The sequence below is a fragment of the Saimiri boliviensis genome, chromosome 17, assembly GCF_048565385.1.
Source record: "Saimiri boliviensis isolate mSaiBol1 chromosome 17, mSaiBol1.pri, whole genome shotgun sequence".
NCBI lineage: Eukaryota > Metazoa > Chordata > Mammalia > Primates > Cebidae > Saimiri > Saimiri boliviensis.
The window spans coordinates 52,993,611-53,007,542 of NC_133465.1; the positions used below are offsets into that span (position 1 = coordinate 52,993,611).

General features: G+C 56.0%; 1 protein-coding gene across 1 annotated transcript in view; it reads left to right on the forward strand.

Moving 5' to 3' along the window:
* Nucleotides 1-11,313, forward strand: part of MRC2 (mannose receptor C-type 2) — a 58,817-nt gene extending 47,504 nt beyond the window's left edge. The window contains exons 16-30 of the mRNA XM_003942427.4: nucleotides 98-133; nucleotides 482-642; nucleotides 744-811; nucleotides 1,511-1,611; nucleotides 1,909-2,051; nucleotides 5,840-5,954; nucleotides 6,052-6,215; nucleotides 6,406-6,514; nucleotides 7,094-7,332; nucleotides 7,471-7,639; nucleotides 7,733-7,882; nucleotides 8,230-8,349; nucleotides 8,538-8,717; nucleotides 9,822-9,848; nucleotides 9,940-11,313. Coding sequence (XP_003942476.3) covers nucleotides 98-133; nucleotides 482-642; nucleotides 744-811; nucleotides 1,511-1,611; nucleotides 1,909-2,051; nucleotides 5,840-5,954; nucleotides 6,052-6,215; nucleotides 6,406-6,514; nucleotides 7,094-7,332; nucleotides 7,471-7,639; nucleotides 7,733-7,882; nucleotides 8,230-8,349; nucleotides 8,538-8,717; nucleotides 9,822-9,848; nucleotides 9,940-10,160 — 2,003 coding nt within the window. The 3' untranslated portion in view covers nucleotides 10,161-11,313. The remainder of the gene's footprint in view (nucleotides 1-97; nucleotides 134-481; nucleotides 643-743; nucleotides 812-1,510; nucleotides 1,612-1,908; nucleotides 2,052-5,839; nucleotides 5,955-6,051; nucleotides 6,216-6,405; nucleotides 6,515-7,093; nucleotides 7,333-7,470; nucleotides 7,640-7,732; nucleotides 7,883-8,229; nucleotides 8,350-8,537; nucleotides 8,718-9,821; nucleotides 9,849-9,939) is intronic.
* Nucleotides 11,314-13,932: the final 2,619 nt, after the last annotated feature.

Below are 13,932 nucleotides of genomic sequence, written 5' to 3' on the forward strand. Positions count from 1 at the left end.
GTGGCGCTGGGAAGGCGGGATGGAGCGAAGGGTGGCGGGGCCAGGAATCCGGGGAGGATCTCCTTTCCCCACAGCGTCTTTGTTCTTGTCCCCCTAGGTACGGACGTGCGGGAGCCCGACGACAGCTCTGAAGGTGAGGCCCTCTCCCCCCAGCCCACCCTGGACATTTGGGGGTGGGGGGGCTCAACTCTGGGGTAAGGCCGGGCGGGCCTGAATGAAACGGAGGGGATGAGGAGTTCCGGCCGAGAGTAGGGGGACTGGGTTGGCTCCGATGGAGGCCGCCGCAGCCCTGTTTGCTTCCATCTGGGAGGCGGGGCAAGCCTGGGGCCTGGGGTCTGGCGTGGTGCCTGTCTGGGTCCGGTGTGCCTGCAGGCTTGCCGGCTGCCTCCTGGCTTTGCCCCAGCCCTGCAGTGCTCGCCTCTGGGGCCTGGCGTGCAGCCTGGGCCTGGCCGCCGCTCCCACGCCCACACTACTCCTGCAGGCCAGCAGGAATGGCTGCGCTTCCAGGAGGCTGAGTACAAGTTCTTTGAGCACCACTCCACGTGGGCACAGGCGCAGCGCATCTGCACGTGGTTCCAGGCCGAGCTAACTTCTGTGCACAGCCAGGCAGAGCTGGACTTCCTAAGCCACAACATGCAGAAGGTGAGCATTGGATGGAGCAGGGGGCTGCGGGCTGGGGGAGGGCAGGCCCGGGATGGGGGCAGGGGGCTGCCTACCCACACCTGCCTGCCTGACTTTTCCAGTTCTCCCGGGCCCAGGAGCAGCACTGGTGGATCGGCCTGTACACTTCCGAGATCGATGGGCGCTTCAGGTAGGAACCCAGGCAGGTAGCAGATGTGGAAGGGGGCTGACTGTCCACACACACACAGAGCACAAACTTGCATTTGAATCCATCCCAGCCCCTTGCTGGCTATGTCGCCTTGAGCAGGCGACTTAACCTTTCTGGGCCTTCCTTTTCTCATCTGAAAATGGGACTATGAGGCCTACCTGGTAGGATCGTTGTGAGGATTAGAAATGACATATGTGAAGTCCTTATGCAGCATCCAGCACACTGGTTACTAAATAATGGCAGCTACTGTTATGTCTGGGGTCATTCATCATGATTAAGGCCCTCTGGGGGTGTGGGCAGAACAGATGAAGATCTGGGAGGCCTCTTTTGTATTTGGTGCCTACTTACTGTGCACTGGGGGGCTTGAGGCAGGAAGGACTAGGAGCACCTGGGAATCAGAATTTGAGCTTGTCTTTGGCCTTGGACTTCCTGCCTGGGAGTCCTCAGGCTCCTTTTCTAGAGCAGCATGTGCCCAGGGACAGCTGGGGCCTTATCTGGAGGCACCAGGTCCTTGGGTCACTGACTGCACTGAGCTCAGTAGCTCCACTGCTCAGCCTGCAGCCACTGAACTCCAGAACCTGGGCCCTTCCCTGCCCCCTTCCTGCAGCCTTCATTGCTGCATCCAGTGGAGGCTCAGCCCTGGGCTGGTGCTGGAGTTACCTCTGATCCATGCCATTGCAGATGGACAGATGGTTCCGTTATAAACTTCATCTCCTGGGCACCAGGCAAACCTCGGCCTGTCGGCAAGGACAAGAAGTGTGTGTACATGACAGCCAGCCGAGGTGAGGGCAAGGTGGGGGCAGAGGGCGCAGTCAGCTGTGCAGAGGGTGGATGTTGGGTGAGCCTGGGCAGAAGTCATCAGTCTCTTCTCATTCTCTCTGTTCCCACAACCCAAGAAAGGCTAGACCCAGAGAGGGGTGGGCCTATCTCCATGGTTCTGAAGCCACAGAGGACTTGAGCCACACAGGCACGGAGCCTCTGCCCAACCTCCTCTCAGGGCATGAAGCTGAGTGTGCTGCCAGCCATGCCCTGCCCTGCCCTGCCCTGGGGTTGACTGCCCTCCCCTCCCCTTTCCACAGAGGACTGGGGGGACCAGAGGTGCCTGACATCCTTGCCCTATGTCTGCAAGCGCAGCAACGTCTCCAAAGAAACGCAGTACTCAGACCTGCCAGCTACATTCGAGGGGGGCTGCTCCTCTGGCTGGCTCCAGTTCCTCAACAAGGTAGGAGGTGGGGAGGGGACACCTGAGGGAGTCAAGGGAGAGGATATGAAAAGGGGAAAGCTGAGTCTCAGGAGTCCTGGCCTTTTGGCAGCACCAAAGTCATGGCCTCTTGCCTGTACCCACCAACTTCTCTTTTACTCGGCCCCAGTACCAGGGCCAGACTCCTTGGAAAACGACTCAATGTAATAGCACCTTCTAATCTGCCGGGAAACAAGGTTGTCCAAATACTTTGGTGAGTTTTCTAGATCAGTGATTGCTAAAGATTTTTTTTTTTTTTGGAGTTTTGCTCTCATCACCGAGGCTGGAATGCAGCGTCATGATCTTGACTCACTGCAACCTGCGCCTCCTGGGTTCAAGTGATTCTTCTGCTTCGGTCTCCTGAATAGCTGGGATTACAGGAACGTGCCACCATGCCTGGCTGATTTTTGTATTTTTAGTAGAGATGGGGGTTCTCCATGTTGGCCAGGCTGGTCTTGAGCCCCTGAACTCAGGTGATCCACCTTCCTTGGCCTCCCAAAGTGCTGGGATACAGACATGAGCCACCATGCCTGGCCTGATTGCCAAAGATTTTGATAGTGAACTCTTATTAGTAAAACAAATTATCAAGATTACATAACCAAACTATATGTGTGTACATTTAACTTATATATGTATAATAGGTATGTGGAAATAAAATCTACTTCCATATTAATATGACTGATTATATATAGTAAAATGTATATAAGAACAAAACAATATAAAATATTAGCTAAAGATTTTTAAGTACTTTAAAACATTTTTTTGGCCGGGTGTGGTGGCTCACGCCTGTAATCCCAGCACTTTGGGAGGCCAAGGCAGGCGGATCACCTGAGGTTGGGAGTTTGAGACCAGCCTGACCAACATGGAGAAACCCCGTCTCTACTAAAACTACAAAACTAGCCAGGTGTGCTGGCACATGCCCGTAATCCCAGCTACTTGGGAGGCTGAGGCGGGAGAATCGCTTGAACCCAGGATGTGGAGGTTGCAGTGAGCTGAGATTGCATCATTGCACTCCAGCCTGGGCAAGAGAGTGAGAATCAGTCTCAAAAAAAAAAAAAAAAAAAAACCAAACACCTCTTCTACCTTAAAAAATTAAGGCATGTGTATTATTAAAACTTTGGAAAATACAGAAGAGAAACTAAAACTCAATACTCCCCAGAGATCACAGCTATCAATATTTGTTATTCTCCCTCCTACCTTTTTCCATGGAATTAATTTTCTGCCCACTCTTCTTCCTCTGTATCGTATTTTGAGCCTCTCTCATGTTACTAAGTTTTTCCAAAAACTTGTTCTTTTTCCACCCACTTTTTAAACAGAATATATTTTGTATATGTAATAGGTCCCTCTCTTAATGCATCATTGTCAAGATACCAGTTACTCTCCTGCCCTGTGGAAAGCTCTGTTTTTGTTTTTGAGATGGTGTTGCTCTGTCGTCCAGGCCGGAGTGCAGTGGCGCGATCATGGCTTACTGCAGCCTCCACATCCTGGACTCAAGCGATCTTCCTGCCTCAGCCTCCTAAGTAGTTGGGACTATAGGCTCATGCCACCATGCCCAGCTAATTTTTCTATTTTTTTTGTAGGGATGGGATTTTGCCATGTGGCCCAGGTTGGTTTTGAAATTCTGGGCTCAAGCGATCCTCCTGCCTTGGTCTTCCAAAGTGCAGGGATTACAGGTGTGCCCCACTGTGCCCGGCCTGTGGAAAGCTCTTGAAGTATGCTAGGGTGTCCACTCCTTCACTCCCGGCCTCACACATCTTGCTTTACTAGTTCTGTGCCCTTCTTTGTGTCCCCATGGCATTTGGATGTAGGTAAAGCATTTACGGCAGCAGTCCCCAACCTTTTTGTCACCAGGGAGTGGTTTCTTGGAAGACAGTTTTTCCACGTACTGGGGGAGGGGAGGGTCGGTTTCGGGATGAAACCGTTCCACCTCTTATCATCAGACATTAGATTCTCATAAGGAGCACACAACCTAGATCCCTTGCATGTGCAGTTCACAGTAGGGTTCGCACTCCTACGAGAATCTTGGCTGGGTGAGGTGGCTCACGCCTGTAATCCCAGTACTTTGGGATTACAAGGGAGGCCAAGGTGGGCGGATCACCTGAGGTCAGCAGTTTGAAACCAGTCTAACCAATGTGGTGAAATCCTGTTTTTACTAAATATATATAAAAATTAGGTGGGTGTGGTGGCTTGCTTCTAAAATCCCAGCTACTCAGGAGGCTGAGGCAGGAGAATAGCTTGAACCCTGGAGGCAGAGGTTGCAGTGAGCTGAGATTGTGCCACTGTACTCCAGCCTGGGTGACAAAGTGAGACTCCAGCTCAAAACATAAAAATAAAACTAAAAATAAGTAAAATAAATAAAAATGAAAGAATTTGAACGCCCCTGCTGATCTGACAGGAGGCAGAGCTCAGGAGGTAATGCCCCCTTGCCCCGCCACTCACCTTCTACCAGGCTGGGGACCCCTGGTTTGTGGGACAGCCTCTTCCACTAGCTTTAAGTTCTGGGAGGGCAGGGCCATTAGCATCTTAATACACTTGCACGTGGCAGGGACGCCCTGACTGAGCTGAACATCCTCTCCCTGTAGCTGTCACTTCTTGCTGTTACTGGTGTGACCTTGCTGCTTCTAAGTTTATGATGAATTCTACTTGTTATTTCAGTTGGGCCTCAGCATGGCTCTGAAACTACTCTGTGAAACCAAATCCTTGAACTTCATGACAGACCCTCCAAAATTCTGCATTATTTCTGGGCTTACAATTTTCTACCCCAAATCTGCCATCTGCATCAGTAAGGGTGGTGCTGGAGCTAATTATTATTATTATTATTGTTGTTATTTAGAGATGGGGTTTCACTGTATTGGTCGGGCTGGTCTCAAACTCCTGAACTCAGGTGATCCGCCCATCTTGGCCTCCCAAAGTGCTGGGATTACAGACGTGAACCACCACGTCTGGCCTGGAGCTAATTATTAATAGAACTCCCACTGGTTAAGCATCTACTGTGTCAGGTACTGTTATCTTTCTTCCTTAAAATAACTCCCAAAGACAGGCTTTGTATTTCCACTTTACAGAAGAGTAAGTTGAGGCCAGAAAGGTTGTCAGAGCCCGCATCTGACATCTCCTCCTTACCTGAACCCCATCCTGTCTTTAGGACTTCACAGCTTCCTTACACCCTTTATTTCCCATCACACTGCCTCTTGAATGGACGATCATCAGATAGCATTCATTTTCTAAGAGTCTTCACTTGATGAGAGATTTCCTACCTGGGTTGTTATTTTTATTTTTTAAAACCTTATGGAGGTAGTGAAAGTGGAAAAAGAGAAATGTAAAATTACAGAGTTAGAAGCTGCTGCTAATAGATCATTGAACAATAGAGATAAACGTGTCCATGAGATGATCACGTAAGTTCAAAGGTCAAGGTAATAGACGTCAGCCAACACTCGGGAAGGTGTTTGGCAGAAAGCAAGACAGATCCTTGTCCCCATCTTCCCAATACATGGCCCAGGCACTGTTGTCAGAGCCTTTGGTGGCCCAGAGAGATCCTCACATTTAAAAATCCTCTGGAGTGTGGGCAGGTGTGTGTGTGAACTGCAGGGCCAAGTTGGAAGGCTGCTAGATGCTGCCCCAAGGAGAGCCAGCTGTCCTGGTTCTCAGCTCCTGTTGTCTTCCGGCCCTCAAAGCCCCCCAAGGACCTGATGCTGAAGGGTGGGCAGCGGCCTTTCTGGGTTTGCGGATGGGGAGGTGGGGCTGGCTGTTACACCCCAACCTGTGCCCCACAGTGTTTCAAGATCGAGGGCCAGGACCCCCAGAGCAAGGTGAAGTGGTCAGAGGCACAGTTCTCCTGTGAACAGCAAGAGGCTCAGCTGGTCACCATTGCAACCTCCTTAGAACAAGGTAAGGCCAGTTCATAGGGAGGCTCCAGTATCCTCCAACAGTGTCCCTCCAAGTAGCTACAGCAGAGTCACTCACAACTCTCTTCTGGGGACTGTAGCATTCCTCACAGCCACCCTGCCCAATGTGACCTTGGACCTTTGGATTGGCCTCCACGCCTCGCAGAGGGATTTCCAGTGGGTGGATCGGGAGCCTGTGCTGTATGCCAACTGGGCACCTGGGGAGCCCTCTGGCCCTGGCCCTGCTCCCAGTGGCAACAAACCGGTGAGGATACCCTCCCTGTTCCCCTCCACACCCCGCTGCCCTGAGCCTGTGGGACTGCCTTTGCCCCAGCATCTCCCCTTGCCCCAGGATCTCCCTTTTTCCAGCCTCTTTGCTCATGTTGCAACTACTTGGGGGCAGCGGCACAGAGGGGCAGCTGCTGGGACTCCCCTGAGCAGCTCCCTCCCCCTAGACCAGCTGTGTGGTGATGCTGCACAGCCCGTCAGCCCATTTCACTGGCCGCTGGGATGATCGGAGCTGCACGGAGGAGACGCATGGCTTCATCTGCCAGAAGGGCACAGGTACGTGTCACCGGTCACCTGGGAAACCCCAGCAGGGCCCTGGCACTGGGCTAGATGCTGGGGCCATACCAGGAGGAAGGAAACATGGTCCCTGCAGAGCGGGGGTCTTGTCACCCCCCGAGTTGTGTATCTGCTTGGGAAGCAGATGGGCAGAAAGGCAAGGTGCCAATAACATGGAAAGGCAGTATAGCACCCATGGGTCTCAGGAGGAAGGTTTGGGGGTATGGAGGGCTCATGGTGGGGAGACAGCTAGATGCTGGGCTACATGAAGTAAGTGCTGGCACAAGTGGCATCAAGGTCCTTGAGATTCCGGGGCTAAGGCACCTCCAGCTCCATGCGTACATGGCCTCTGCCCCGGGTTCCTTGGGTAGGAGGAGGTCAAGGCCCTTGCCTCCCTGTTGGCAAATATGTATTATTAATAATAGCAGGGCTGACAGCTACCGAGTGTTGGTCTGGGCCAAGCGCCGAGGCTGGTGAAGACCTGGTCTTTGTCTGCTGTCTGGCCTTCCCCTGGCCTCATGCCTGGGAATGGGGTTTGAGAGGCAGAGCCTGGCCTGAGCCCTGCCCCCTTCCCTGTAGACCTCTCCCTGAGCCCATCCCTAACAGCGCTGCCCCCCACCTCGGGCGCCGATCTCTCCTACCTCAACGGCACCTTCCGGCTGCTGCAGAAGCCGCTGCGCTGGCATGATGCCCTCCTGCTGTGTGAGAGCCGCAATACCAGCCTGGCCTATGTGCCGGATTCCTACACCCAGGCCTTCCTCGTGCTGGCTGCCCGAGGGCTGCACATTCCGATATGGATCGGGCTGGCCGGCGAGGAGGTGGGCTCCCAACACTCTTGCCCTGGGCCCCAGCCTTGCCCAGGTTCCTCTTCCTGCCCCTGCCTGCCCTCCCCCCACCTTATTTGCAACCCATCCTGACTATTCCCTTCCTCCTGCCCCCTGGTCCCCCATGCCCAGGGCTCCCGGCGGTATTCCTGGGTCTCAGAGGAGCCTCTGAGCTACGTGGGCTGGCAGGAAGGGGAGCCCCAGCACCTGGGGGGCTGCACCTACGTGGATGTGGATGGCGCCTGGCGCACCACCAGCTGTGACACCAGGCTGCAGGGGGCTATGTGTGGGATTAGAAATGGTGAGTGCCCACCTGCCAGGGTGAGGGTGTGGCAAGGTGTCAGTGGTCCCAGGGAGGGTGCTGGGCCACTTCCTTAATCCTGTACCCCCACAGGGTCCCCTCCTCCCCGAAGAATAAGCTACCATGGCAGCTGTCCCCAGAGGCTGGCGGACTCCTCGTGGATCCCCTTCCGGGAGCACTGCTACTCCTTCCACATGGAGCTGCTGCTGGGCCACAAGGAAGCACAGCAGCGCTGCCAGAGAGGTGGGTGGCCTGGCCAGAGCCACACATGGCGGGCAGGTGGCACGTCCTCTCGTGGGCACTCAGATCCATGAGGGCATCCCCACGCTGTTCTCTACCCACAGGCAGCACTTACACAAGACCCCCTCATGTTCTCACATGCAGAGGCCAAGCATGACACTATATGTGCATATGCTGCCCCCCCATGCACATGCTTACACACGTGCACACACAAGCATGCACATGCATGAATCCACAGACTCCACCTCATCCTCTACTCAGGCTGCAGAGAAGAGGGATGGAGCAGCTCTGGGGGGCTCTGCCACCCCCGGAGACCCATCCACCCTGACATGGGCCTTCCTTGCATCCAGCGGGCGGGGAAGTCCTGTCCATTCAGGATGAGGCGGAGAATGTGTTTGTCTGGGAGTACATGCAGAACTATGCGGGCCGTAATCGGGGAGCCTGGTTGGGCATGAACTTCAACCCCAAAGGTGGGTGCCCTGTGTGTGGGGTGGGGAGATCCGGCCTCGGGCTATAGGGGGCTGCCCTCCACTCTGGCTTGAACGTTGCCCTGGGGCTTGTGGAGGGGAGAGGGAGTCAGTTCCAGAGCACACCTGCTCTCTGCCACCCACTCCTGCCACACCTTGTCCCTGCTCCCTCAGCGCCTTCTTTCCCACAGGGGGCACCCTGGTCTGGCAGGACAACACAGCTGTGAACTACTCCAACTGGGGGCCCCCTGGCCTGGGCCCCAGCATGCTGAGCCACAACAGCTGCTACTGGATCCAGAGCAACAGTGGGCTGTGGCGCCCTGGCGCTTGCACCAACATCACCATGGGTGTCATCTGCAAGCTCCCTCGAGGTGAGCTCCGGGCAGCCCACACTCAGCCTCCTTCCACCCCGTGCAGCTGGTCCTGGGCTGGGGCTGGGGGCTGCTTCACAATCTGCAGGGGACACAGACAGTGGGAAGACCCGAACAGAGTGGACCGGGGGGCGGCAGGGACTGCTGGGATAAATTAGTCTGTGGGACAGACTGGCCCTGAAACTTATCATCCAAACTAGACCACAGAGCCCAGGGGTCAGCAACCCCCTGTCACTTTGTAGTGGTCAAGGGCATGGAGAGTTCAAGTCCTGGCCATGCCACTTATCAGCTATGTGACTTTGGGCAGATTCTGTGGCCTTAGTTTCCTCATACATAAAATGGGAATAATAATAGTCCTGGGCCAGGCGCGGTGGCTCACACCTGTAATTCCAGCACTTTGGGAGGCTGAGGTAGGTGGATCACTTGAGGTCAGGAGTTCAAGACCAGCCTGGCCAACATGGTGAAACCCCGTCTCCACCAAAAAGTACAAAAATTACTTGGGCATGGTAGCAAATGCCTTTAGTCTCAGCTACTTGGGAGGCTGAGGCATGAGAATCGCTTGAACCCTGGAGCAGAGGCTGTGATGAGCCGAGATTGCACCACTGCACTCCAGCCTGGGCAACAGAGCGAGACCCTGTCTCAAAAAAGTCTCGACCTCCTAGAGTGCTAGTGAAAATGAGGTGAGTTAGGGGCTGAGACCCAGGCAGTGCTTTGTATGTTTGCTGAAGTGATTATTATTATTATTATTATTTTTTTTTTTTTTGAGACGGAGTTTCGCTCTTGTTACCCAGGCTGGAGTGCAATGGCGCGATCTCGGCTCACCGCAACCTCCGCCTCCTGGGCTCAGGCAATTCTCCTGCCTCAGCCTCCTGAGTAGCTGGGATTACAGGCACGTGCCACCATGCCCAGCTAATTTTTTGCACTTTTAGTAGAGACGGGGTTTCACCATGTTGACCAGGATGGTCTCGATCTCTCGACCTCGTGATGCACCGGCCTCGGCCTCCCAAAGTGCTGGGATTACAGGCTTGAGCCACCGCGCCCGGCTGAAGTGATTATTACGATGATCACTACTGTTAGTAACTGGCCCCCTCCTCTTGCCCACAGCTCAGCAAAGCAGCTTCTCCCCGTCAGGTGAGTCAAAGGCAATGCTCCCAGGTGGGCAGGCAGGAAGCACTGCTGGGCCTAATGCCCACCTGGCCCTTAACGCCACTCACCTTGGCAGCGCTTCCAGAGAACCCGGCGGCCCTGGTGGTGGTGCTGATGGCGGTGCTGCTGCTCCTGGCCTTGGTGACTGCAGCTCTCATCCTCTACCGGCGGCGCCAGAGCAGCGAGCGTGGGTCCTTTGAGGGGGCCCGCTACAGCCGCAGCAGCTCCAGCCCGGCCGAGGCCACTGAGAAGAACATCCTGGTGTCCGACATGGAAATGAATGAGCAGCAAGAATAGAGCCAGGGGCGTGGGCAGGGCCAGGGCGGGAGGACCTGGGGAGCTGGGGCCCTGGGTGGGCCGGGCCCCCTCACCAGCTGCCCGTCCAGTTGGCCTATGGAAGGGTGCCCTTGGTAGTCCCTGTTGGGAGCTGGGCAGGGTCTGGGCTGGTGGTGTGCCACCCTCCCACGAGGGCGGGGCTGAGACCCAGCTGAGTGCAGCGTGGCGTTTCCCCCTTTCTTGGGGGCCTGAGATCTTGTCACCTGGGCCTGAGCCCCCACAGTAACCAGAGGTAGGATGGGAGGGGGAATGAGAGCCTCTTTGTTCCCATACCCCCAGCCCAGGCCTGTTGACCGAGCCCCAGGACCCCCTTCTTTGCAGAGCCTGAGGAGCCTCCCCTGTCCCCTTGGGCAGCTCTGTCGCCTCTCTCTTCCCACCTGGCAGCCTCAGCGGCTCTGTGTCCCTCACCCTGCTCCCTCTCGCTCCTTCTCCCCACCCCTTCCTAATGAGCCGGGCGCTGGGGGTTGGGGAGCCCTCTTGTTCCTGGTGAGGGTCAGCTGATGGGGCTGAGCATCCATCACTCTTGTGCCTGCTGGGGTGGCCATGGGGCCTGGCAGGAGAGTGGGGCCTGGCAGGTGGGTCAGGCCTGAGAACCAGGGCACAGGTGTGGTGTCTGCTGGGCTGGAGCAAGACTGGGGAGAGACACCCCAACCTCCCAGGGGGCAGCTGGGCTGGGCTGGGGTGTCATTTCCTGCCGAGTGGGGGAGGGCTCTGCCCTTGAGAGTCCCCCGTGGGGACCAGAATAAGTTCCCTAACGTTTCCAGCTCCTGGCTCTGGTTTGGAGCAAGAGAGGGGTTGCCAGAGCCCTGGGGCCCCTGGAGGAGCAGGAGCACGGGATGACCCCAAGTTCCCACCTTCTAGTGGAGCCAGGAGGAGCAGCACCTGAGTCTTGGAGCGCCCCAGTGCCCTTCCAAGAGGCGCAGTCCCAGCCAGGACGAAGCGTGCGGCCTGTCCTGGTGCAGCAGCGTGGGACAATGTGAACAGACTCCAAGACACATGGCCCTTTCTCTGTAGTTGATTTTTTCAATGTGCCATTATTGTTTTTTTTTTTTTTTTTTTTAAAGGAAAAAAGAAAGCAAACAAATAAAACACCTTTAAGAGGCTTGAAAGAGAAGGTTCTGCCTTGTCCTGTTGTGAGCCTGGTTCTTCACACCCGTCCCTTGGGCAATAACTCCTTTCGGAGCTGGCACCGCAGGTGTTTTCTGCAGCCGGCATTTTGCTTCTGTCTCTGGGCCTCTAGGGGGCACTCTCACCCCCGATCTTCTTGAGGAGCTCGCCCCTCTGGGCCTGCGCTTCCCTTGCTCTAGTCTCATCCCTTCCCGGGGGCTCGAATGTGGATGAGAACTCGGGAGCCGGGCCGTCTGCTGTTGGGGAGCCGGGCCGTCTGCTCTTGAGCAGCCGGGCAGGCTTGGGCAGCTTCGCTCACCCCTCAACCCGTGCACAGCGGGGAGAACCAGACCCACCTCCTAGGGTTGTTTGAAGGGTATCTGAGGATCAAGGAGATCATCTGTGCAGAGCACTCACAGCAGTGCCTCTGGGCCCCGTGAGTGCCGGCGTGACTGCCGTTTCTGGGCTGCCGCTCCAGGGGAGCGCTTGATGTGTCCGGGCCGGCCCTGGGTGGGGGCTCCACACCACCGTCCTTCCAAGACAGCCATCATACCTGTCCTCGAACACCCGAAAAGTTCATGTGTCCATCCTTAGGGAGCCTGGGCTCTGAAACCACGGGAGGTAAAATGGACGGCAGGACCTTTACTTACCTGCTTGTTCATTCAGCCAGTGTTTGAGCTAGAGATGCCGTCAAGGGAAGGTTTACCAACGCCAGTACGGTGAGTCGGGGAAGGTGCTAGTGTGGCCTGTGTGGCCGGGGAGTGTCACTAGAGGGAATGAGATTCACTGCAGCCTGAAGGAGGTGGAGTGAGCAAATATCTGGGCCAGGGCTAGGGGGGCTTCCCTTGTGCTTTAGGGGACCAGCAGGGAGGCAGGTGGGCTGGGGCTGAGATGAGTCCGGGGTGGGGCCAGATTGCCCAGGGCCTTGAAGGCAGTGGTAGAATGTGGGCATTAGTTTCAGGATAGTGGGAAGTCAGTGGGAATGGCTAATCTGGCTGACCTTTTAACGAGATCGTTCTGGTAGGAGATGAGAAACAGATAATGGATGGGAAACGGGGGAGTGAAAGCAGGAAGGCTGGTGCGGAAGCTCATGTCATAATTCAGCAACAAGAAGACGGTGGTTTGTTGGGATCAGGACTGCAGCAGTGGTCAGATTGTGTGTGCGCAAGTGTGTGTGTTTTGCCCTGTTCATATTTAAAGTAAGTTTCCACTTTTCTGAATAGACAATGCAGTCATTGACAATGCAGTTCAAACCTAAATGATATCCCAAAATAGCTGTTGAGCAAGTCCTGCTCCTGCCTGTCCCCCTCAGCCTGTACTCTCCTGCCCTGACAGTTTCTTGTGCCTTTCCAGTGTTTCTTTGTGAAAGCGAACACACGCCAGATTGGACTGAAGGGATGGCGGATGCCTTTGCTGGGGATGGGATCTGTTTGGAGAAAGGCAGTGGGAGTCAGGAAACACTCCAAGCTTCCTGCCCGGACTGCAGGGTGAATGGGGTGCCATTTCCTGAGACAGGAGCCCTAGGGAGAGCCCATGAGCTGCTGGCCAGAGTCCAGGACTACGGTGGAACCAGGGGACCTTTCCAGCAATCCTCTGTGCAGCCCCAGCAGCGGCAGGACCGTGGAGGGGGCCCAGTCACCCAGGGGAGGGAGCCCCAGCCCGCAGGAGGTTCACCCTGGAGCTGTCTAGGCCTGTAGCCCGGAACAGGTCCCTTTGTGAGTTAAGTGCCCTGCCACTGGTCACAGTGCAAGGAACATCTGACCAGGCTGCCGGGAGCCACTTGGGGAGAGGCCTCCTAGACCCTAGTGGCCCTGGCCTTGGGAGAGAAGAAAGGTCGAGGGGTGAGGGCAAGGTCACTGGCTTGAGGGGTGGGAGGAGCAGCGGAGGGACTGAGGACACAAGTGGGCAGAGCTGCCCTGGTCAGGGGCTGGTGCCTGCTGTCCTCACATCTCTCTGCCTTCCTCAGGTGACTGGAGCCTCCCCAGGGCCCTGCACCCACCTACAAACATTTCAGAGAGCATCATAGGTCCCTGGGAGCTCCCCACTAGACCACGTTCTAGGCCTGCCCAGAGGTTAAGGGAAGCTCCTGCACCTCTCTGAAGTGGGAGGGGGGCAGGCTCTTGGTGCCTGCCATTCACCCTCTGGCTCAGGACAGTCCTGGTGGCAGGCTCCTTTCTTTCTGCTCATTTCATTTCAATAAACATCAAGCTCCTCCTCTACATACCAGGCTCTTTGCTGCGTGGCAGATGCCCCTAGGCCTATCGGTGCTGCATGGCAGGCGCTGGGCTCAGCCTTCACTTACAGGGCTAACCCGTCCCGCTCTGGTCACCTGAATCCCTAGATGCACGGGAGAATGCGGCCGCTCTGCAGAGAACAGCGTTCTCTCAACCTCTTCTTGTCGCGCCAGAGATGCCCTCCTCGAAGGCGTCCTGGCAGAGCTGGCCTGGCCCAGTGGGCAGCCCTGTGAGGCCGCAGGGGCAAGGAGCCGCCAGCCATACCACATGGCTCTCCTGGAATGGAGCCGCCTGAGCCCAGCCAAGCCGCCTCCAGCACCAGGGCTTGAGTCCATTGCAGGCACAAGGCAAAGAATTGCATCTTGAGCGAGGGCCTGGAGGAAGGCAGGCGG